Source organism: Simochromis diagramma, unplaced genomic scaffold (assembly GCF_900408965.1).
Source record: "Simochromis diagramma unplaced genomic scaffold, fSimDia1.1 OVJJ01000337.1, whole genome shotgun sequence".
Lineage (NCBI taxonomy): Eukaryota > Metazoa > Chordata > Actinopteri > Cichliformes > Cichlidae > Simochromis > Simochromis diagramma.
Genome location: NW_024386982.1, coordinates 1423061 through 1449777, shown reverse-complemented (window position 1 = coordinate 1449777; position 26717 = coordinate 1423061). Strand labels below are relative to the sequence as shown.

The 26717-nt window shown below is 39.6% G+C and overlaps 1 protein-coding gene across 2 annotated transcripts in view; it reads left to right on the top strand.

Annotated features, from left to right (window-relative positions):
- Window positions 1–26334, top strand: part of brinp2 (bone morphogenetic protein/retinoic acid inducible neural-specific 2) — a 270389-nt gene extending 244055 nt beyond the window's left edge. For both annotated transcript variants that reach the window (XM_040039544.1, XM_040039543.1), the window contains 3 exons: window positions 11528–11750; window positions 22744–23050; window positions 23920–26334. In XM_040039544.1, coding sequence (XP_039895478.1) covers window positions 11528–11750; window positions 22744–23050; window positions 23920–24741 — 1352 coding nt within the window. In that variant the 3' untranslated portion in view covers window positions 24742–26334. The remainder of the gene's footprint in view (window positions 1–11527; window positions 11751–22743; window positions 23051–23919) is intronic.
- The last annotated feature ends 383 nt before the right edge of the window (window positions 26335–26717 follow it).

Genomic DNA, 26717 nt, shown 5'->3' with positions numbered 1-26717 from the left:
AAATTAAAAAAAATCTATGTTTAATTAAAACATTGAAAATGGTTACAAGGATCAATGCATTTTTGCATATTAACTGAATGCTGCGCTGTGAAAGGTTGACTTTCCCTCCATCTCTGTGTTATAGTACTGACCATGTTTTCCATTTGGAGCACGGTGCTCTAAAAATGTGATGCAGAAATTCAGGTCGGTGCTTGATCTATGGTGAAAAAAAATCTTGGTCAGGTCAGTAACGCTGATGGAGAAGAAAAGTTTCCTCACTGAAAATATAATTTAACTTCAAGCAAAAGAGAAATGGGGTTTGTCTCTAAACAGTCACAACTTTGCTCTAACTGAAAATGTTCTCAAAGAAAAACCTCTGTGTTTCTGTTTGTATGTACTGTGATAAAACACAGCTCTACTAAGTTTCGCAAGACTTGCAAATCCTTCCCTTTTATTTGAGATAAATGCAACTTTAATGATTGTGTTAATATTAATAGTTCCATGTATAGTTGGTTATGAATTTATGACTTCAGCTTAAGTAAAGTACAGAGAGTGCTCTTATCCTCTTGAAGGATTTTCAACTAATTATGGAAGATGTGTCTGGAAAAATTGCAAGCCTTCGGGGGATTACGAGCTAATCTGAAAACAAAAGGCCTACTTTATTAAGAAGCAAATGTAATTAGAGTGTATCATAATGAATCACTCTCTAAGACCAATTTTCTGCTCTGTTTCTCTCTACCTGATCCCTTTTGACAGCATTTATAGATACAAATGTGCAAGAGTAAATTCTTTTTATTGCTATGTATTGGAAAGGTATCAGATTATGAGAAGTTAAATGAGGTATTATCTTTTTAGAAGTGGCAACCTCAAGGGCCAAAAAAATCCAGTTCCTCTACAGGGGCGGATCTAGATATATTTTCTTAGGGTGGCAAGAGGGTGGCAAAGGAATCAAATGGGGTGGCAAAATCAAAGCCTTTTTTTTTTTTCAAACACATATGCAGGTGGTTACATGTGGTTAAAATGATTCAAATGCAGTAAGTATACACATTTTTCATATAAATATTAGTCTACAACTTGAATATTGTCTGCAGCCCACATAATTAAACACTTTAGTTACATAAAACGTGAGTTTTGATTTTACATACTGTATAGCCTGTATAATAAATAAATATGTAGCCCAATAAGTATAAAATCCAGAAAGCTACACAACATGGGGCGGTTCATTTACAAACACAAGTCAAGTTTCACACTGTATTTTGTTAGAAAATAATCAAATTGTTACATACTTAAATTACACAAAATGTCAGAAATCTGCACTGTCATGAACAAAAATTTAAACCTAATTTTTCATGATTTGTTCCAAAATATAACTGGTCATTTTTGACTCCTTTTGAGTTTACGTTTGTATTTCACCTTCAAATTGTTTCATTTTATTTTTTTCCTGCCTTGCTTGGTATCATTCTTTTCAGCTCAGCCTCACGTGTCTGAATTTAGTTTTTTATTTTCATTGACATACTGTATTAATATTACTGATCTGAAATCACACAAAAAACTTAAAATACTAGTAGTATTTTTTTTACTGTAAAAAGAAACCAGACATGTTGAGTAAATTATTTTTGTAGCTTGAAATGCAAATATAAATTGTACATTTTGAAAACTTATGCACACATTTTGTAAACATACACAACTATTTATCTAAAAATGTAGCCAATACACCTGCCGTTTTTTTTTTTTTTTTTTTTTTTTTGTACAACCATTTAAAAATATTACTAAAACTAAAATGAGAAAACAATCCGGTCTCGCAATAAGATGCCCCACAAATGATGTGTGCCAGTGAAAAACATTGTTGTTCCACCAAAACATGGAGGAGAACAGCACAGGGTTAAACCTGCAGGCCTGACAACAGGAGGTGTATCACTCCGCTGGTTTTCTACTTAGCGACAGTGTTTACATTGCAAATGTGCCTTTGTGACATTCATTAGTGCCCTCACTGACACACAATACAAAACAACGAATACACAACAGACTAACTACACAAGACAACACAACACACTAACTATACACTCCACGCTAAACGTCACAAATCTCACACATCTAAAAACTCTCTCTCTCTCACTTGTTCGCTCTGGTGTGCGATACTGCATATGTTGGTATCAATTCCATACCAAGTAAATAAGGGCCAGTATTGCCGATACCAATACAGATACTTTTCAATAAATAATGTGGATGCGTCATTGAATTGCTAAATCACAATTAATTTTCATGACCTTAAGTGTTGTTTGTGATGTTTCCTTTTTTATTATTAAATAGTTAAAACCCAGGACAAAGTTTATAATTGAATAAAAAAATACTTTATTATTGTGGCTGGGCATGGTCTGCGATGGCGCTGCAGGTGAGATGGACTCACCTTCACGGCATCTACAATCGCGCCTCGCTGGCTTAAAACCTGTGCTCTGCTTGTGCTGTTGTAGTTTTTGGTGGTGATGTTGAGGAGCCTACAATATTAGACAGAGAACTCCATTAATCAGACAAAGCTTCTGAGCGATACCTTGGCTTGGGAAGGAAGAACTATGGCAGAACGAGGCCCAGAGAGTGTTAGCCATCTGTCATGACCAGTTGGGAGTGAGGGGAAAGCAGAGATACTTAATCCTCTTTTCCAGATATGGTAATTTCTGCCCCTAATAAAACGACGTAGTTACACTGAGGCTACAAAATGAATCTTAAAACAATAGGCCATATCACAACGGCTTGATGTGATACTAAAAATCTGACTTATCCACCCTGAAAACTTTCTTTTGGGGGTGTTCTACAAGTTAAAGCTAAATGTTAGGAGCAAGAGAATTTTGTTGCTATATTTTCCGTTACTGTAGAGTGTATTTATGATCAGAACTCACATTCACTTTGAGAATATATGTTCTGGTTAAGTAAAAGTGTTGAGGCATTGTTCCAAGAGATCAATCAATCTACTGAGCAGTGACCGAACTTGTTTCAAAAACTATTCCATCTAGTTTTTAATATAGAGGTTCTATAGAGACTGAAGAACATAAAATACTTGCTGCTAACTATTATGTGAGCAGCAGTGTCAGCAATGTATGATGGATGGCGCCTTTAATGTGTTACAGACACTTTGAAGTGATGGAGATAGCAGCTTTCTTGACAGCTCTGGACCTTCTGTTTTCCGCTCCGTCTCTCCCAGCCTGCATCGCTGCAGAGAGCTGCAGACAGCGAGAGAGAGAAGGCACTGCCACATCCGCCTGAAGACATCCCAACTCCAACCTTATTGTCTGTCATGTTTGCAATTGAATTAAAAGCACAGAGGAAGACGGATGATTATTGAAGTTGTTGTTGCAAGAAATCGGGTGGGATTTAATGAGAGCCTTTTCACTAAGATGTGACTGACAGGGGCATGGCACAGGAAAAAAGACAAACCAGTGTTCGTTCCTATATGTGACTGGCAGTTGTAAACCCATCAATTCAAATTCCAGCTATGACAGATAAAATTCAACAATGAGTTTGTGCAAGGATTACTAAATGAGATGTATTAATTATACAGAGCATCACAGAATCAACCAGTATGAACTTGCAAAGATGTACGCCCTGTAGCCCTGTAGCCCTCACCTCAGTAGTGATGAAGTGCTTTGAACGCCTGGTCAGAGACTTCATCATTTCTTCACTACCAGACACACTGGACCCACTACAGTTCGCTTACCGTCCAAATCGTTCCACAGACGATGCCATCTCTCATCTCCTCCACACATCACTCACTCACTTGGACACTAGAAGGGGGAATTATGTTAAAATGCTCTTCATAGACTACAGCTCTGCATTTAACACCATAATTCCCTCCACACTCACCACCAAGCTGGAGCATCTGGGACTCAGCTCATCTATGTGTCTGTGGATCTCCAACTTCTTAACTGGCAGACCACAGGCAGTAAGGATGGGCGGACATGTCTCAGCCTCCACCACTCTCAGCACTGGAGCCCCCCAGGGGTGTGTTCTGAGCCCCCTGCTGTACTCTTTGTACACATATGACTGTGTGGCCACTACCAGCTCCACCACCATCATCAAGTTTGCTGACGACACCGTCGTGGTGGGCCTGATCTCTGATAACAACGAGACGGCCTACCTGAAGGAGATTAGGAATCTGGAGAACTGGTGCCAGAGGAACAACCTCCTTCTAAACGTCAGTAAGACAAAGGAGCTGATAGTGGACTTCAGCACTAAGCAGGAGAGGAACTACCAGACCCCTGTCATCAACGAGTGCCCAGTGGAGAGAGTGGACAGCTTCAAATACCTCGGAGTTCACATCACGCAGGACCTGTCATGGTCCTGTCACATCAACACCGTGGTGAAAAAGGCCCGACAGCGTCTCTACCACCTCAGACGCTTGAGAGACTTCCATCTGCCCTCCAAGGTGCTCAGGAACTTTTACTCCTGCACCATAGAGAGCATCCTGACGGGAAACATCTTAACCTGGTTCGGGAACAGCACCATGCAGGACAGACGAGCTCTACAGAGGGTTGTGCGGTCAGCTGAGCGCACCATCCGCTCCGAGCTCCCTGACCTGCACTCAATCTACAGCAGGCGGTGCTGGACCAAGGCCAGGAAGATGGTGAAGGACCTCAGCCATCCCAACAACAGACTGTTCTCTCTGTTGAGGTCAGGAAAGCGATTCCGCTCCCTGAAGACCAACACAGAGAGACTGAGGAGGAGCTTCTTCCCGCAGGCGATACGGTCTCTCAATCACACCACCACACAGTACTGACCCACACATATAGTTCTTACACACACTGGACATTCTGGACATTGTTTTCACTTCATCACTTAAATCACGCTGCTGTTATTGTGTATATATTTATTTATATTTCTTCATACATTCTTATATAGTTCTATATTGTGTATTTTGTTGTACAGTTATTTTATTTTCAACTTTAATTTATATATTTTATCTTATTCTCCCAGTTAAATTTACCCTTCATTCTAATTTGTGTTGTACAGTTATTTCATTTTTAACCTTAATTTATATTTTATTCCTTCCTAGTTAAATTTACCCTTTTTAATTTTTCATATTTATTTCCTATCTTATTCATAACCTTTTCCTTTTTTGTTTTCTTTAGGTCACGAGCAGTTGTCCAAGCATTTCACTACATATCGTACTGTGTATGACTGTGTACGTGACAAATAAAATTTGAATTTGAATTTGAATTTGAGATCGGTCTTTATGCATAGTTATCTAAACCTTTTTATCCATATTAAAAGGATGCTTGTATATTTTGAATATTTATTTTTAGAATTAAATAAGTGTTGATGATGCTTGTCCTATTGGCTTAAGGAAATGTTCCAAAATGAAGTCCACCAGCTGAATGTCCTTCCTGAATATTGCATGGGGTAAAACAATAAGACAAAGAGCACAACCAATTACATTATTGGACTAGATCAAAGCCCAGTGCGGCACTCCAGGTCAAATTCACACTGACAGTATTTTATTTTAGAATACATAGTCATGCTAGCTGTTTAGTGAGCTGAAGACTAACCCATTCAAAGCAACAATGCTGACACACTGATGTTTACCTAGGAATGCTTTTAGCCGCTATTGTGATGTCTTGTTTATTTGCTGAAATGCCAGCAAACACGCAAGAATTGAAAAAAAAAAAGAATCAGATCAAGTTATATAAATCATTGTCCATGAATAAAAATATAAAGTGCAAGAACCAGTGAACACTTTGTTTGGTTGAATTCTAGACTGCTTTGTTAAGAACTGTTAAGGCTCTCTCTTTTCAATACCTCCTGTGCTTGTAGTGAGGTGGATGAACAGTCCTCAGCCAGCAAGTCACTTAGCTGTCGGCTCTGCTCAATGGTGGCATGAATCACTAACTCAGCCCAGAGATTGAGATTTTTGGGGCAGCACGGTCACCCATTATGGAAAATAACCCCCCTCCCGCCGGCCCCTTTATCTGATAGATTTTGAGTGAGCCAAATTATCCATAAATTTGGTACATGGAGTCATAAATGTCAAGAAAAGGGAGGAAAACAGACTGACAAATTCCTTCAGCATGATGGCAGCGCTAATGATTACCACGGAGAGGCCGTGGAGAGAGAGAGAGAGACCAGGATAGTGTTGAAAGCAAATTGAGAGGAAGACAAAGGGTTTGAAAATAGAAAAAAAAAAAAAAAAGAAATAAGGGAGAGGTGGTTGGGTGGGTGAATAATAAAGATGAATGTATATGCGGCACTGCGTGTAACTTAAGAACTGACTGAAGACAAAAAGAAGGAGAGGGAAAAAATGCAGGACAGAGGGAACAAAAGTGGGCTGAGGTGTAGGAATGCATTGATTCAAACTTGAAAGGAAAAAGAACTTTGAAACAGAATTCACATGGGCACTCTAATGAGGGCAAGCCATCATTAATGTGCCATTTTGGCAGCCATATTTGAATCTATCGCACAGCAGTAACTCAGGCTAACAGTCGTATATATTTTCATACATATTTCAGGATGTCAGTGGGGCAGTTTCAGCTCTTGTTGGCAAAGCTGGGACCACATCTGAGGATGGAGAAACAATTTCAGAGATCCGACTGACCCGCATCTAGCAGCATCTAGCTGTTTGTCTGAGAAAAACATTGTATTATTTTACTATTTCTATATAATTGTATATTGAATACTACTGGGTGTTTCTAGCTACATTGCATTTGCTACCAACCTCAGTGGTCTCATTGGTCAGATCTGTTTTTTTCGGCTATGAAAAAAAATCGAGGTTGGTGTGAAAAATTTAATCCCACAAATTCGTTCTCTGAAATGAACGCCTGCATTAACAAGAATCCAGAATATAAAAAAAAATATACCTGCAAATTAGACCAAAGTTTCTTGACTCCGTCTTCCTACGGGAAGCAACAAGAACGTTTTTGACTAGTTCATCTTCATGTCAGCATAGAAAGAAAAAAGATACAAAAAAAGGACGAGGAACCTGGGAGTGAGAGAAGATTAAAAAAAATCAGACAGACGGGAAAAAAAGCAGACAGAAAACTCAAACGCAAGAATAAGACAGTCTTGACTCACTAGTCCAGAAGAGGAAGATCACACCAAGAGAATGAGGCAGACACACACAAGGAGAGAGACAGACCATCATGTCATCTGGGATCACTGAACACTGTAATAGGCTTGAGTCTCGTCAGTTGGGCTCAGCTCAGGTCAGCTTGGCTGGAGATTTCTGTGCTGTCTTGTTGCCAACAGCCGCACATGGGAATATGATTCTCCAGCAGACCCAGAACAATCCAAGAAGGTCTCACTTAGCTGGCTTTGCGGGGGGGGGGGGGAGAAATAATAGGTTCAAGTTTCCCAGAGGCTTCATACTGGCATAATATTTGCCCACTGGTTCATAATGGAACTAAAGTGAGCTCAGCACTGGAACGTTCTTGGCAAACCCTGCAGAGGGTACGAACTGTGTCTTCTGCACCGATGTTATTCTCACTGTAATTTTCTCCAAGTGTTCCCATTTTTTCAGTGTTTGAGATTCACACAGACACACACGCACACACAGAGACACCCATACATACAGTACACACAGGATTTCTCATCACATATTGGCTTGGGTAGCAGCTGCATCTAGTACAACAAAGTAGGTGCTGTTTGAGTAATAGCATAAGGGACAGTTGAGCCAAGCACATTTTCCTAAATTATAGCTCAGGAATGTTATTTAAGATGCAGACTTCTCATTTGCATTACAGCTCAAGCTTAGAAACAATCCATGTAAATGTATTTTGAAATTTTGACCATTCAAAGTTTTGTTAAACTTGTCATTTTTTCCAGTTTACCATCATCTACAAGTTTCTACAGATACAAGCCAGCAAACCATAGAAACATAATCGAGAATGATGACTTTAAATCTCCAATATGTAGTTTCTGAAATAAAATCAACATTATATTTTATTTTGTAGAGGACATGCTTACTCGTGGGCAATAAAGAAATATAGAAATAAATCTTGCCATTGTCTGGTATGACTGGAAAGCTATGTGATGTTATTGAATGTTAATGATCAGTCACCTTGCTTAGATGAACTTGCGAATCCTACTTTTGAACAGAAATGAATCTTTCAGTGTTTGTATCTATACAGTGGCTTGCAAAAGTATTATATGCTTGACAGATATATATATATATAATTTTTTTTATTTATTTTTTTTTTTATTTATTTATTTTTTTTATTTGAGTACACAGCCACTCGGGCTGCCAGGTTCATTTAAGTGGAGATGAGTAACAGACAACTGTAACGCTAACACTTGAATTTTAAGGCAGAAGAGTTAGGCAGCTGTGAGACAGGTTGGCTCAGGGACTGACAGACCAAAGGAGTAGAGATAATACTGCATCTCAGAGGTGGACATAAGTAAAAGGTGAAATCATCATTTCCAGTTAGATCTGCTTTGAAGGATGAAAATCCTAACAGGGGGATCCAAAGAAACAAATGACCAATTAGCTACATACAGTGGCTTTCAAAAGTATTCGGCCCCGTTGAACTTTTCCACATTTTGTCACATTACAGCCACAAACATGAATCAATTTTATTGGAATTCCACGTGAAAGACCAACACAAAAGTGGTGTACACATGAGAAGTGGAACGAAAATCATACATGATTCCAAACATTTTTTACAAATAAATAACTGCAAAGTGGGGTGTGCGTAATTATTCAGCCCCCTGAGTCAATACTTTGTAGAACCACCTTTTGCTGCAATTCCAGCTGCCAGTCTTTTAGGGTCTGTCTCTACCAGCTTTGCACATCTACAGACTGAAATCTTTGCTCATTCTTCTTTGCAAAACAACTCCAGCTCAGTCAGATTAGATGGACAGCGTCTGTGAACAGCAGTTTTCAGATCTTGACACAGATTCTCGATTGGATTTAAATCTGTCTTTGACTGGGCCGTTCTAACACATGGATATTTGTTTTAAACCATCCCATTGTTGCCCTGGCTTTATGTTTAGGGTCGTTGTCCTGCTGGAAGGTGAACCTCCGCCCCAGTCTTAAGTCTTTTGCAGACTCCAAGAGGTTTTCTTCCAAGATTGCCCTGTATTTGGCTCCATCCATCTTCCCATCAACTCTGACCAGCTTCCCTGTCCCTGCTGAAGAGAAGCACCCCCAGAGCATGATGCTGCCACCACCATATTTGACAGTGGGGATGGTGTGTTCAGAGTGATGTGCAGTGTTAGTTTTCTGCCACACATAGCGTTTTGCATTTTGGCCAAAAAGTTCCATTTTGGTCTCATCTGACCAGAGCAGCTTCTTCCACATGTTTGCTGTGTCCCCCACATGGCTTGTTTTCTGTTAACAACGGCTTTCTTCTTGCCACTCTTCCATAAAGGCCAACTTCGTGCAGTGCACGACTAATAGTCGTCCTGTGGACAGATTCCCCCACCTGAGCTGTAGATCTCTGCAGCTCGTCCAGAGTCACCATGGGCCTCTTGGCTGCATTTCTGATCAGCGCTCTCCTTGTTGGGCCTGTGAGTTTAGGTGGACGGCCTTGTCTTGGTAGGTTTACAGTTGTGCCATACTCCTTCCATTTCTGAATGATGGCTTGAACAGTGCTCTGTGGGATGTTCAAGGCTTGGGAAATCTTTTTGTAGCCTAAGCCTGCTTTAAATTTCTCAGTAACTTTATCCCTGACCTGTCTGCTGTGTTCTTTGGACTTCATGGTGTTGTTGCTCCCAATATTCTCTTAGACAACCTCTGAGGCCGTCACAGAGCAGCTGTATTTGTACTGACATTAGATTACACACAGGTGCACTCTATTTAGTCATTAGCACTCATCAGGCAACGTCTATGTGCAACTGACTGCACTCAGACCAAAGGGGCTGAATAATTACGCACACGATGATTGATTATGATTTTCGTTCCACTTCTCACGTGTACACCACTTTGTGTTGGTCTTTCATGTGCAATAATAAAATTGATTCATGTTTGTGGCTGTAATGTGACAAAATGTGGGAAAGTTCAAGGGGGCCGAATACTTTTGCAAGCCACTGTATATGTTAAAATGTAGTGTAGTGACAGTATGCTGCACTGTGCAGAATGTTGCTTAAATGTGTAAATCAACAAGCTTGGGTAACACTCCTATTTCATTAAGTGAGTTTGCGTGAGTGGGTTTTGTTTGTCATGCATGAAAAATTTGAAATGCATAGTTCACAAGTGTGCCTGAAGCAACTCGCTCTTGATGTTTGAGAGTTGAAGTTTTTGTGTCACAGATTATTCATATTTATCAATAATGTTATGATGTATGGGAAATACAGTGAGGACCCCAGAATGCAGGACTTGGCAAAATGGAGATGAACTCAAAATCACATCTTTAATGCAGGTAAAAATGGGGACAAAAAAAAAACAAAGGGCAAAATACAAAACCAAACAGTAACAGGACAACTGGCTGCCCGACATCATGAGGCACCGGGGACTAAAAGCAAAGATAAACTCACAATCATAGAGTGATAATAACATACTCAAAACAGAGTAGAACATAAATCATCTCCAAAAATCCAAATGAAACAATCATGATACTAACTCAAAAACGTGGTCGACGACTCAGGACCATGACTGATTTTGACCAGATGGTGGAAAACATTATACAATAATCCATTAAAGGCGCAAAACGATAGCAATGATGATAAAGAAATTAGTGAGGAGGTTAAAGGATCACATACTTGGTGAACAAGGTGGGACGAGTAGCCACAGAAAAAAGAAAATCATTGTGTGTGTCATTTGTCACAAAACTCCCTTCTCAAAGATACTTAGCCTATTGTTAAAGAGTTTTAAATCAGATACCGCAAGACCAACGAGGCAATATAGTAGTGGTGCTTATTGCAAAGAAACTAAAAAAGAGCAGGTGTCCAGATGATCAAAAGCACTTTCTCCTGAAAATACAGTTAAAGAAAAACTTCTCATATGTCAGATGACACAGATTGGAATATGGCAGGGGCTTAAAATTTTGTCTCGAGCTTTAGTGTTCCATGGGCACAAAAATACTAGTTTGAACAAAGTGACATAGATGTAGCACACGTCTCCATACTTCATGCAAGTGTATTAATATATAAATATAAAAGTAACACAACAAACAATGACAGAAGACAACCTTTTCCTCATTACCACATGCTTTTAGTAGTGTGTTCAGCTTGTGATAATTGATGCTCTCTTAACTTGTTTAGGCTTTTAAAGATGGCCATCTGTATGTGACGCCATACGGTAAATCGTCACATAAACAGTGTTGCTTAATGACAATGATGCTACAGTGAATAAGATGGGATTCTAATGGAGAAGTGAATGAGTATAACTGCCGTTTAAAGCGCAGGTATTTGCTTTGTAATTGTGATTCATTATAACATAACAGCTTTTTTTAAATTCTAATGACACGTGAAACTCCCCAGCTTCTCTGTCATTTTGCTGCATGCTAGCAGGGGTAAAATAGAATGTGATGAATAGGCTTTCACTGCTCAAAAACTGTATTGTGATAAATTACCTGAGACTAACTTTGTTGTTTTCTCCTTCTCTCTGTCTCTGCTGAATTCCCTGCAGATGAATTCAAAGCCTTCCTGAAGCGATTGCCCACTGATCGCTTCCTGAATGTGTCCATGATAGCCAAGCTCTGGTCAGCCGACTTAACCCTCCAAAAACGTTATGCCCAGCTGGAGGCCAGCACCGTCCTTGTCCTCAGCAAAGCCCAGAAGATCATCAGGAAACTGTTCACGCTGAGTAAACGCTGCCCCAAACAGCCCCGCATCAGTCTCCCCCAACAAAGGTAGCTCACCGGGACACACTGACAGAGAACAAACCATTACCGGTATTTTATCTGGCTGTGTTTGCAGCTATGGACTCTTTAACAGCCCACCTCAAAGGGGTGCACACATACCCCTTTATAAAACATTTGTTGATTGCACTGGAATTACATGGGTTTTGGCCTTGGGTTGTCTCTGTTGTAGGTTATGCATTACAATTTCTCTCACGTTTAAAACTCTTGGGCTATTTGACTGACCACTTTATAACATTTACCTTGCTAGTACCAGGTTGGAACCCTGTTTGCCTTCCAATTGTCTTAATTCTCAATGGCATAGATTTAGCAAAAACATTCCTCAGTGAGTTTAGTCCATTTTGAGATAACAGCATCACACAGTTGCTACAGATTTGTCAGCTACACATACATAATGCAAATTGCCAATGGAGAAAAGGTGCTCTGTTGAATTGAGATGCTCTGACCGTGGAGGCCATTTGAGCACAGTGAACTCACTGTCACGTTCAAGGAACCAGTTTCAGGTGATTTGAGCGCTGTGACATGGCGTGTGATTCTGTTGGAAGCAGCCATCATAAAATGGGCATACTGTGGTCATAAAGGGATGGACACAGTCAGCAACAATACTGAGGTATGATGCTGCATTTAAATGATGCTCAGCTGGTACTAAAGTGCCCAGAATCTGCAAAGAAAATACTCCACACCAATACACCACTACCAAGATACAAGACAGGATGGATGTGACACATCTTATTTTGTGTTTATATATGTGTGTGTGTTCCTGTCTAGCTATCTTTGTGAGGACTGAAATCTGCCTTCTACTATACTTGTGAGAACCAACAGTCACTTGTGAGGACACACACACCGGTTCTCACAAATTTGAAGGCCTTTTTGAGGCTCAAAATGTGGTTTTAGTGTCAGGGTTACAATTAGGTTATGGTTAGGTTTGGGGTAAGGCTTAGGGTTAGGCATTCATTTTTAATGGTTAGAGTTAGGGTAAGGGGCTAGGGAAACCATTATGTCAATGAAGGCCCTCACTAAGATAGCTGGATGGGCTTGTGTGTGTGTGTGTGTCTGTGTGTGTGTCAAGATTAGAGAAATTACATGGCCAAGATTTTATTATATTCTCTCCCTCCCTCGCTCACAGACACATAACGGGTATGGCAGTCCATTCTCCCTGCAGCACGGACTACACTGCCCATGAGGCTACATTCTTTAGGGCGATGCCTGTAACACTCTGCCTGTTACCTTCATATTAAATCATTTTTGTGAATAATTTTTTTAAATATTTCTTCACGTTATTATGCGGGCTGCAAGTAGGGGTGACATGGGCCGCGAGATTGAGACACAGACGTTAGAGCCTCTTAATGTGTGTTTTGTCAAAAGTAGAGAGGGCATAGCCGAACCTACGAAACAGGAAAATACCTCAGTGTAATCCCTTTATTTCAGCAAAGTAACTGTATTCTGAATACCACCTTTTTAAACGGTAACTGTAACGGAATACAGTTACTCATATTTTGTATTTTAAATACGTAACGGCGGTACATATATTCCGTTACTCCCCAACACTGCCCATAGATCTGTAATCTTGTACCGAAGGCTGCGACTAAGTTCCAGAATGATCTCATGTTCATGTAATTCCCAGGGATGCGGGAACTTGTGTTTGTAACGTGGAACAGGCACAACTTCTGATAAGAAGTCATTGCAGCTGAACAGACAGACAAAAAAAAGAGCGCTGCCTTTGTTGAAATCACCTCTTCAAATCATGTAACGAGTTAACTGACTCCCACAGTCTGAGTGAATTCTGCAGGTGACCTCACTCAGTTGCAGTTTTTTGATTGATTGTTTTGTTTTTGCTGTTGTTTTTTTTAAGGGAAAAATGAAGAAAGACCTTCAAAACAATGCCAAAATGCCTCAAGGTGCTTTATATTGTAATGTAGACCCTACAATAATACATAGCAAAAACCCAACAATCATGTGACCTCCTATGAACAAGCACTTTGGCGACAGTGGGAAGGAAAAACTCCCTTTTAACAGGAAAAAACCTCCAACAGTGTCATGATCTGCGGAGGCAGACCATGCGGAAATGTGTGTGGTGGACCCAGGTGCGAACACAAGCGAAGATACAGGAGTGGATTAAACAAAAGCGAGCCTTTTATTATGGCTGATGAAAGGAACAAACCAGAGTGAGGGCAGCATAAGAGTAGTAGCTCAACAGAAACCTAAACTGGACAAACTATGGAAAGGCTATGGCTGGAGATACGGAACACAGGGGGTGGGAACACAGACAACGCGACGCAGACTACATGAAACACAGAGACTAAATACACATGAGGGATGATCAGGGGAAGTGGCCACACATGGGAGCACAGCTGACACACATGAACCATCACGACAGGACAGGAGAAGTGAAACTGAATACACTGACATTGAATACAGACTTTCAAAGTAAAACAGGAAACATGGAGATTAGACATGACATGAACTAAACATAACCACGCAGACGTGACACATGAACCAGGGAGACTTAGTACAGGGGAAGATGACATAAACAACTAAGGAACAAGACTAAACAGCAATCTAGAAATTAACTAGGTGCACTAAGCTAAGGCACAACAGAAGTACAAAAGATACATAAACTCAAACACTGGGTCGCTTGACCCAGGACCATGACAAACAGAACCAGGCTCAGGGAGGGGCGGGGCCATCTGCTGTGATCGTTTGGGGTGAGAGAAGGAAGACAGGATAAAGACATGCTGTGGAAGAGAGACAGAGATTAATAACAAGTATGATTCAATGCAGAGAGGTCTGTTAACACATATTGAGTGAGAAAGGTGACTGAAGAAGAAATACTCAATGCATCATGGGAATCCCCCAGCAGCCTACACCTATTGCAGCATAACTAAGATAAGATTCAGGGTCAGCTGATCCTGCCCTAACTATATGCTTTAGGAAAAAGGAAAGTTTGAAGCCTAATCTTAAAAGTAGAGATAGTGTCTGTTTCCCAAACCAAAACTGGAAGCTGGTTCCACAGAAGAGGGACCCGAATACTGGTATACTGCTCTCCCTCCCATTCTAATAAAAACCTACAACCTATGAAAAGTATGTGGGCCTTGAGAGGTCAAATGGACTGCAACTTAAGAAAACACCAGAACATGAAAGTGTCCTTCTATCAGGATTTCTCAGCCGAGGTGGCACGAAAGAGAAAGGAGTCGGTGAATGCGCGTAAAGCCCTCCGAGAGGCGGGGATCAAATATTCCTTCCTTTATCCAAACATCATTAAAATATCTAACCCCGATGGTACTAGTATCTCCCTCGCGACCAGAGATGGGCAGCGTTACTGTAATCCGATTACTTTTTTCAATCAACGAGTAAAGTAAGGGATTACTATTGCAAAAACGGTAATTAGATTACCGTTACTTTCCCGTAGGAACGCTGCGTTACTGCGTTACTAAAACTGTGATTTTTTTGCAAGAATGTCTCATGACAGTGACGTAAGCAAGTGCGACGTTGGTGACAACAGCTGTGTGCAGATCAACAATGGATCACATATCGAGTGTGGAGAGAGTATGAGCGTGCAGCGTTTAAAGCGTGGAAGTACTGACCTTATTTTGAGTTTGCTCGCGACCATCCAGGACGTCAAGGACTATGTGAGCAAATTGCCAAGACCTAAATAAACTGTTGGTGCACGACAGTGCCATTCATATGTAAGTCACAAACTCGAGGCTTACAGCATTACAGTACCGTTAACGAGCTAAAGTATAGAGTATACTTTGATTTTTGACATACACTCCAGTGCGGGGATGGTACGCGTCTGTATCCCCCTACAGCTGTACTTTAGAGCAGGGTACATCTAGATGTGTAATTTATTTTACTTTACTTTGTGTTATTTGTGTTGGGGAGGGTTGAGGTTTCCAGGCTTTGTGTTCAGGTTTTGCTGGGAACAAGTGTTCTTGTTTTATGTTCAACTATTTTGGTTAATAGGTTCAGACTGGTCAAATGTAGATTTGGTTAAATATGTAAACAGCACAAAATATATATATTGCTTTTCTTGTATGTCAGTTAAGATAAGTACTTGGAATGTTAAAGGGTCCAACAATGTGATGAAAAGAAAGTCAATTTTAAATTCTCTGAAGAAAGGTTTTATTCACATTGCTTTTTTGCAAGAAACCCATCTGACAGATGATGAACATAGAAAATACTGTAGAGAATGGGTTGGTCAAATTTTTTTCTCATCCTACTCCACAAATAAAAGGGGGGTTATTACCCTTATACACAAAAATCTTCCCTTCACTGTTACAGCCACTCACAAGGACAATGATGGAAGATATATATTGGTTAAAGGGATGTTGCATGGGGAAACTGTTCTCCTAGGTAATATATATGCGCCGAATGCACAGGATGATGAGTTTTACACAGTATTATTTAGTCAATTAGTGGACATGGTCTGTGCTAATATAATATTAGTGGGTGACTTTAACTGTGTTTTATGCCCCAAAATGGATAAATCTCCCCCACAATCTACTCTGTCAAAAAATTCCAAAACCCTTTGGCAAATTATAAATGAGCTTGACCTTATAGATGTCTGGCGACACTATAACTCATTATCTAAAGAATCCACTTTCTACTCTAACCCTCACTTGTCAGCATCTCGTATAGATTATATTTTTATGTCCAAGTGTATCAGTCAGTTAGTTCAGCAGGGTAAATATTGGTCATATAGGTCTCTCTGACCATGCTCCTGTAGTCCCAACCCATGAGACATATTGAGCGCTCCATGTCTTGGAAGATGAGCACACTGTCTCTTTTGGATGAGAAATTTATACACTTCATAACAGAGCAAACAACATTATTTTTAGAAATAAATGATAAAGGGGAGATAGACACGAGAACTTTTTGGGATAGCTATAAGGCTTACATGAGAGGGATGATTATTTCATACACAAGTCATAAAAGAAAGCAACGATTAACAGGGCAGTTAGAGATTGAGAATAATATAAAAAAGCTGGAGAAACAATATTATGTAACAAAATCAGCTGAAACATTAAGTGAGCTTAATATTGCCAGGACATCTTTGCGTAATTTGATAATGCGAAAGGCTGAAAGAGACGTCCTTCTTGCCAGACGACGGCTTTTTCAATCAGCTAATAAGCCTAACTGCTTTTTGGCTCATCTTGTAAGGAATACTCCATCAAGTTCTTTTATCACAGCTATTGTGGATGTGAATGGTGAAAGGCAAGTAGGAAACCGTCAGATTAATGAGTGCTTTAGAGAATTCTATACAAACTTATATCAATCTGAGATGGATATAACAAGGCTTAACTCAGGCTTTTTCCTAAACGACTTAGTATTCCCTCAGCTCTCTGAAGATCAGGTTAGCCTGCTGGAGTCACCCATTACATTGATGGAGGTGGATAAAGCTATATCTGCACTCCAGTCAGGGAATATATAAGAATTTTTTAAGATAATGAAAGTGAAGTTAAATAGTTTATTATTAAGGGTTTTTAATAAAGCATTTGAAGAATCGAAACTCCCTGAATCTATGTACCAGGCTAATATAACATTGATAGCTAAAAAAGATAAAAACCCGGAGTTATGCTCATCTTTCAGGCCTATTAGCCTTCTTGGTGTTGATAATAAGATACTTTCAAAGATACTGGCTCTTAGGCTAGAAAAAGTGATGTGCTCTATTGTGCATGCTGACCAGACAGGCTTTATTAAGGGGAGGAATTCTTACAATAATACTCGACGTCTATTTAATATTATTTGTTTTTTTAATTTTTATCAGATCTCTGGGGTTGTTGTTTCTATGGATGCTGAAAAGGCATTTGATAGAATTGAATGGGAATATCTGTTTGAAATAATGAGAAGATTTGGGTTTGGAAAAAACTGTCTGGGGTGGATCAAAATTATATACAAATCACCAACAGCATCAGTGTTAACTAACGGCTTGTTATCTTCCCCAATGACATTGAGCAGAGGTACAGCACAAGGTAGCCCATTGTCACCACTATTATTTGCTTTGGCCATTGAGCCCTTGGCCATGGCCATTAGACAAAATCCAAGTGTTCCTGGAGTTAAAATTGGGGATAGACAACATAAAATCCTGCTCTATGCAGATGATATTCTTCTGACACTGACTGACCCTGCGAACTCTCTACCTGTTCTTACTAGGTGTATCAAGGACGTTGGTCTTATATCTGGATACAAGGTAAATTTTGATAAATCTGTTATAATGACTCTGTGTAGTGGAAAGGACACTGAACCTTTATATGTTAAACCTTTTCATTGGGCACCATCAGGTTTTGTATATTTGGGAGTTAAAGTTACACCAAATGTTGGACACTTATATAGAGAAAATATTAATGGAGTGGTTCAAGATCTTCAAGAAATGCTGACAAGATGGAGGTCACTTCCAATATCATTTTTGGGAAGAATAAATCTCATTAAGATGGTAATCCTACCGAAAATACTATATTATACAGGCATGTTGTTTGTAATTTTGAAATCAGAAGATATTAAAGCAATTAACAAGGCTATGGTGGATTTCATTTGGGCAGGAAGAAAACCCAAAATTAAATTGGAGACACTACAGTTACCGAAAGATCTGGGCGGATGGGGAGTGCCAAACGTAGAAAATTATGTCCTCTCAATGCAAGCGAGGTTTCTTTCTGCCTGGATACATGAATATTCTGATCTGCCATGGCTAAATATTGAGGAAGTATCATGTAAACCATCCTCACCTGTTAACTTTTTAGGGAAACGTCTAAATGATTTACCTCACGTAATAAAGTATAACCCACTGATATATAATGCTATGTGGACTGAGAAAACTTTTTAACAGTAGTCTTCTGTTTAATATTTTGTCAACGTTTATAAATAATCCAGACCTTCTGCCGCAAAACATAAAGTAGGTGTAAAGAGGTTTTATGACCTCTTTAAACATGGTGAGTTTAAATCATTTGAATCCTTGAAGTCCCAGTATTCTATGTCAAAGACTGAGTTTTATAAGTATTTGCAATTGAGAAATTATGTGTGAAAAAAATGCTAAATCATTACAAATCGCAAAAGCCTCTTTTCGGTTGGAGAAATTCTTTCTAGATAATAGGGAGCATAAACATTTTGTATCGAAGTTTTATTCAGAGATTTATGCCCTAATTGTGGATAAACTGGCATGGTTGAGAAAATCTTGGGGGACGTTGCTTAAATGTGAAATAGATATACAGGCATGGGACAAAATCCTGCTCCTTCCATCTAAAATCTCTGTTTGTAACCAAGTTAAAGAACTGCAGTACAAAATCCTGCACAACGTATATATTTCTCCGTATATTTATAGTAAGTATAATATGGGAACATCTCCAAATTGTCTCAAGTGTAAGGTCAGAGTGGGCACTAGATTCCACTGCTTGTGGGAATGCGCTATTATTCAATCATTTTGGAAAGAGGTCTGCGCCAATATTAGTACAGCCATTGGTCAGCAGGTGACAGAACACCCATTAATGTGCTTATTGGGATATATCCCTGTTTCACTGGTACAACATGAGCATGTAATTCAGTCACTGTTAATGTTGGCCAGGAAAAGCATTATGTTGAGATGGGTGGGGGCTGAGCCTCCCTCCATTTCTCTATGGAAGTCGCTCATCATTGATGTTATGACTCTGATCAGTTTGGGACATTACATTGATGGGAGCTCCCGAAGTTTTGTGGACAAATGGAAGAAACCACTGGAAGCACTGGGAGTAACTTGTAAACTGGACCCTAATGGACAATAATTATGGACATAATGTTGTAATATTCTAGTGCTGTGCAGAATTGTTATTTTGGACGTGAACCTGTCTATTTGTTGGGGAAAAAAGTTAAATCAAAGTTTAAAAAAAAGAAAAAAGAAAACACCAGAACAATGCTGAAAAAGCACACAAAACACAGTGGAGATGGGAAAAAAACACAACAGAAGTGAAATAAAACACACTACAAGTAGAAAAAAATCTCACAAAATATGACAGAAGTGTTTTTGGGGCGATATTAATGTCACGGACCAGCTGTGGAAGTGACAGATACCAAAACATGCGAAGGGCTGCACTGAAACATGCTTAAAAGAACCGTAGGATTCATCAGTGTTGTGAGTAAAAAAAGATGTAGGTAATGTGGGTTTTAATGGCATCATCCATATAATACTGCGGATCCATTTTTGCTATTAGCCCTTCACTGTTAGCATATCACTTCCACAGCTGTCCGTCACGCTATTGTCTCCCCAAAAACACAACTGTTTCTTTTTTTCTTTTATTACAGTTTTGCTGCATTTTTTTTTCTTTCAGTTCTGTTTAAGTTACCTTCAATTGTTTTTTGTGTGCTTTTGCAGGATTTTTATATTTGGTGGTGTTTTCTTAGGTCGCAGAGGATTTGAAATCAAAGGGTCAATGTAGAAGAGGGACAAAGGGAATCTGGATAAGAAAGGAAGTGAACTACCGAGACAGGAAGGATATATAGTGGGTAAGAGATTGTAGGAGGGAGAAGAGATAAGTGCTGACTGGATCCAGAGAAGAGAGGAGAAGAGAAGAGGGGTCTAGTTACAGGTTGTGGGGGCCTTTGTAGGCTGAGGTACATGGTTCTGTGGCATGCTGTAATCAAGTCCTCTCACAGACTGACAGCTTGGCACTTGTTTACAGAGGACTTTAATTTCCCTGACAGTCCTTTCCCTCCACCAATCACTCCATCTTCCCTTTGCCCATTCTGTGTAGAGTCTTGTCTTTATTTTTCTCCCTCAGTTACCTTTGTCTCACTCTCGCTCTCCTTGCTCTCTCTATCGTACCCTGTCACTCAGTCGTAACCCCATTTGCGCCGGCAACAAGTTAATGGTTGCTGCTACAGCTGAAAAAGCTTCCTGTTTTCTTCTGCACAAATCCATTTGTTTTATCATCATTTATTTTTGTCTATTTACACAGGCCTGAGGGGGAGGAATTGCTGAAGCATTTGGGCAATTTTTTGTGTTATTTCCCAAGCTTAGCCTGGGGATAGAATCTCAGCAGAGCTAATTTCCAGTCTAAACTTGTTGCTACTGTTACTGCACCAAAGTGGATGGTAATTTATGTATGCTTCCATTTCCATCCGTACTGTAGGCACACCGAACACCCACCCTTCTACAAAAAGGTGTCAAGTCATTATAGTATAATCTTATGTATTAAGAAGATGGAGCAAACTATGGATTCATTTTTCACTTGTTGAAATCCAAAAAGTGTGAGCAAAGGGCATGACTATTTAGAGCTACAACAAAACAAAGATATTGCCACTGACGTACTATTAACCAACACTGTCCATTGGTTTTTTACTTCTCTTGACATCGAGTCAATAGATTTAGTTCTACAGTAGATTTCACCTGTATTTTCTTGATTTTTATTATTATTATTATTATTATTATTACTATACATTGGGACACTGTTCTATTCTTGCTAATTTGCCAGAATTGTCCAGGGTTAAATCAATACTTTGCTTTTTTCACTTTACCTCTTTAACTTGGAGAACACCCTGATACTCAATGACAGTTACATTTGGATGACTGATGCTAGGTGCTTCTATCTGTTTGATTGTGGTTTCCAGCTTCTGTTCCAGGTGTACACATCTTTTCTCAGTTTTCTCCAGTTTACGGACTTTATCTTGTAGGTCTGTCTCCTACCCACTCGCCTTCAATTCTTTCGTATTTTTTTTTCATTTATTTTATTTTTTAATTACTGTTATAAAGTAACAGTCAATAAGAAGACCACATACAAGGACATTACAGAAGGCTTTGAGAATTTGAATGTTTGAAGATACATTACACACTATTTAGCTTCTAAGAAAAAAATCTCTGTATATGTCTGCTACCCATGGTAGAATTTAACAACAACAGTATTGTAAAGTAAAACTTGCAGGGCAAGATGTTTTTAAACTTTATTTTGGTTCAAGGCAAGAAAAACTTTTGAGCATGTTTTAAAAATTAGATTTATTATTGATCCTGAGCACTGAAAGCTAAACTCATTGTAGATAATGTTTCCAAATAACTGTTACAATATGGCCCTGTTTTTTGTTTAAAAATAGCTTCTGAGTAGCAAAGCTCGGTAAACTGTAATAAAGTGCCTTCTAATGGCCTATTAGAAGAGTTTCAAAATAGACTCGAGGAGAAAATAGTCTGTAAAGGTTAGTGACCAAAATAAACAGCTGTGTTTATTGAACAAATAAACAGCTGAAGCACTGAACTAAAATGTAACTAACTAAAATGTTGGCACTCACATTATTAACTAAAATTCTCTAATACTCACTACATGGAAAAAATATACACATTAATAGATGACAATGAACACAAACAACACACTAAATTCAAGATGGGGAAAACATCACCTGAATTAGCCAGTAATTTCAGTGTTAAATGTGGAAACCTCTAGTAAACTGCCCTAAATGCTTCAACTAGGACTCAGGTTGGCTTTCTAGAGTGGGTCAGGTAGACACTAGAGGAAACTGTGGGTCTGAACCATAGTGCAACTAAACTTATTGTGACTTGCAGTCTCCCTGCAAATTTATAATTTAATATAACAAATACTGATGTACATTTTTTGCAAGGGCAAGTTGCTGAGCTCACACAGCGCTGTTGCTAGTCCTTTACAAGACCCTAACCCAAAACTCCAACCCCAATTTTTTTTATTAGTGTGTGGTCAAATTTGAGACTTTGCAGGGTGGCTTTATGATTATTATTTTTGTTTTGTTTTAATATTCTTATCCAATATATCCAATACACTGGGGACGGATTGTAATTCATTTTTATGTAAGAAAGGCCGGAGAAAGTGTCAGGCTTTTATCTTTAATCATTTTTGAGATGCATGCATCTCCATGTTTGGACTTTGCAGATCTACCCCAGTCTGTGTGAAAGGTGTTATTATAGGACACAATGACCACAACATTACTTCAGTATTTACCAAAGATGTTGCTGTGATGTATAGATAACTGCATTAGTGTATCTTCTCTTTGCCCACTGCAGGCCTGTTGGGTTTTGGCTGACCAGGGCTCAGTCTCTGCTCTACTGCAATGAGCATGGAATGCTGGGCTCCTTCTCTGAGGAGGTGATGAGCTGTAGCTGCCCCGTGGAGCAGCCAAACTGCCAAGGAGTTATCCCCTGTGTTGTAGGGACTTCCACCACCTCCTGCACCCTCTGCGCCTCTGACAACGCCACCCGTTGTGGAGCCTGTCATCACGGCAACATCCTCCATCTTGGTTCCTGTCGACCTAGCATTGCTGCATCGCTAGATCATTACCTGAACTTTGACTTGGACATGCCTGATGTCGAGGTTCTCAAAGCTCCTCAATTATGTATTCCACTGGTTCTCAAAGCTCTGTGGCACAAATTAAACAAACAGTGCCTCAAAGGGCTCACATGCCATCAATTGTTAAATTGTTTTTGTGTTGAATCTTTATACTGAACATACAAGATTTACATAACAGTACAAATATTAGTAATATATTTTTTTGTTCAAAAAGGAATACAGTATTAAACAGGGATTTTATTATAGTTAAATAATCAAATTTTATAATGCCAATGCCTAACCAGAATGTCTAATTTTTGCTTTTTATTAAAATGTCTTTAAAAATCATTAAAAGTTTTACAAGGGGTCTAAGGAGCTTGGAAAGAAAAGCGTCTGGACTTCTTTAAGTTTCATTTGAGAAGCTTCTTCAGTTCTAAAAGCAATTGGTGGAGAGTCCCAAAGCCCTATGGGAGTGTCCCCAAGAGGGTCATGGACCCCCTATTGATCCTCTACCTAATCACACGAGCCATGGTGTGAAAAGGATGTGAGTGGGCGTTAAGGCGTCTAGGAAGGGATCTCAAAACTGGATTATAGATGGCAGACTTTCTCGGATGAGAGGTGAAACGTCTTCAAGAAAACTTAAAGAAGTCCAGACACTTTTCTTTCCAAGCTCCTTAGACTACGATGACCTGGATAACTGAGAACCTTCACAGACATTTTACAAGGGTTTTCAGCATTTGTAAACTAAAGTTGTAAAATATCCATTGTGGCTCTTGATGAGATTTATAAATTCTGGCAAAGGTGGTAATTGAAATTTAAAATTTGGTAATAGCTCAGTTTGAGAACCAGTGCATTAATGATCTATCTGCTTATTGCATTGACTGCAGCCTCACGGTTTGTTAATCCCTCTTCAGGTAAAGTACCTGCTTCAGCGACTGGACAGCAGGATAGAGGTCCATGCCATCTATATCAGCAATGATGTCCGCCTGGGAAGTTGGTTCAATCCTGCCTGGAGGAAGAGGATGCTACTAACACTCAAGAGTAACAAAAACAAGTCCAACCTCATCCACATGCTAATGGGCATTTCTTTTCAGATATGCTCAACTAAAAATTCAACACTGGAACCCGTGCCTGCTGTCTATGTGAATCCTTTTGGGGGAAGTCACTCAGAGAGCTGGTTCATGCCAGTGAACCAGCCTGACTTCTCTAACTGGGAGAGAACTCGACTGGACAGCGTCACCACTGCACAGTGTTACAACTGGACTCTGTCTCTGGGCAGCAAGTGGAAATCCTTTTTTGAAACAGTGCACATCTACCTGAGAAGCCGCATAGTCACGGATGATCCAACAGTGAATGAAACTCTCTTCTATGAGCCATTGGACTTGGATGATCAGACCTCCAACCTGGGCTACATGAAGATCAACACGCTGAAGGTGTTCGGATACAGCATGCACTTTGACCCTGAGGGCATCAAGGATCTGATTCTCCAGTTGGACTACCCCTACACACAGGGTACGCAGGATGCCGCCTTTCTGATGTTACTGGAGATGAGAGACCGGATTAATCGGCTTTCTCCACCAGCACCACAGCCATTAGATCTGTTTTCTTGTCTCCTGCGCCACCGCCTCAAGCTGTCAGCCGGAGAGGTGGCACGAATCAAGGACTCTCTGCAGATCTTCAATTCCAAGCTTCCCAATGCTTCACCTGAACCTGAGCTGGCCCAGCTCTGTAGCTAGCTAGTTTAGCACAATCGCCAGGTTCAGGAATGATGCTGTTCAAAGAAAGAGGAATTGCTACTTCAGGGACGACCCTACTGAGATGGCCTTTGGACCCGAATCATCTGGATTAACGTACTCTGAAGAAGGTTGAACGCTTGGCCTTTTTGTGGTCACTCTCAGTTGGTTTTCTGGTGTTTTACCTTTGACAAACAGCATCATGTCCTTGACTTTTTGGAGAACGAGGGATACTTTGACTCTGTTTAGGAGGCTGTACTGAACCCACCCGGAGGTTCACTTTTGCTATTACTGCCCTGCAAACTGTGTAACTGGACAAGGCTAAAAAGGTTTCTTTCACTGACAAGTTTTTGTGATTTGGAACAATAAAAAGAAGAACACACATAAGACACCTGCCTTGCAAAGACAAACGCGGTTTTCTTATAAGAGGAACTCTTCAGAGGTCTTCAAAAATTAGCGGAAGAGGATTTCCCCTTTTCTAACCCTATTTTCTTTGGCTACAGAACAATCTTGAGGGAAGGGAAAATGGGATAATTATATATATGTGGTGAATGAGTTGTTATGTTATGCTTAACAGTTTAAAATTTGATAATCTTGAACCCTGTCACTGTCTTTGAATATTTCTTTTTAAACCCTACCTTCCATTTTATCTGGCATTTGAAAACTTGTATCTATGCTTAACATCTGAGTGAGAAGCCTGTTAGTGATGTTCTGTCCTTGGTGGCTTGTCTGTACCAAAAGAAGGTAACACATTGGCAATTTGAATGGCAAAATATCGTAAATGTTGAGTTATTATTCTTTCACTTTTGAGCTGAAATAATTCATAATGGAACCTTCAGATGTGGTAACAAAAAGGTCTGCGGATATAGCGCTGTAAATAACGCTCCATCTAACCCAGGTTGTGGACAAGTGCACATTGCTTTTTAGATAACTGAGTTCAAAGACCAAAAAAATGTTTATAACAAAACAAACTCATGCCTTATATGGAGAGTCAATGTTAAGGTAAGAAGCACATTTAGTTTCTGTGTTTGGTTTCCCTGCGAAGGTTGTATTGCTTTTTATATTTCAATATTTCTACCAAGACAGAACAACAGACGCATTCTCCAGAGTACGTGGTAATGTAGCTTTTCCATGTAAATGCCAGTCACTCGTTCTGCAGGTACTTGTTTTGATTTGGTGTTGTGAAACTTTTGAATCACCATTCACAGTGCACACCAGTACATGCATAATGTAATTGTTCTGCAAAATCCTCCAATGAGATAAACTTTCAGTAAATAATAGAACATGGTTGAATTTATGGTTTTAAAAGGTTTTCAGTGGTTCGGTTAGTCTCAGGTCTATGAAACTTTTTTTTTTTTTTTTTTTTTGACATATGGGTCCAATGTGAGCTGCAGTTACCACGGCAACTGGAGTTACAAGGTTTCTGCGGGGTGGTGATGGTACACTTGAAAGCTGCAAACTTAACCAGGATGATACTTGATATGATTTTACATTTGCTTCACTAATTTCTCACTGAAAGTTAGAAAACCTTGTATGTCATTATCAACAGTTCTTCTGTGCTCAGCTTGCTTAAGTAAAAACAAAGTGATTTATCTATCTGAGAGCCTTTTCCTTGTTTACAAAACTTTAACCCTCACTGTTACGTCTGTTATATAGCATTATTGCCATATTACCTCTTTGCCTGCATGTTATAACGTTGTCTTTGGTCAATTCAAAGACATATTGATAAGATTAGCTGTGAAGATGATGTCATGAAAAAGTGCAATGATGGTGGCGGATGTGGTCAGAGCTACAGTAATAGTGGTAGTAAGGGGAGGGGGTGACACAAGACCGTCTCATCTTACCACCACTAGCTGTTCATTGTTCTAGTGTAAGCACAGTTTTTCACATTTGCATTTATTTATTTCACAGACAACACAGATCTGTTGTTAAGTAATTTCTTGTTAAGTACATGTGTCACACTATCACTATTGCATACA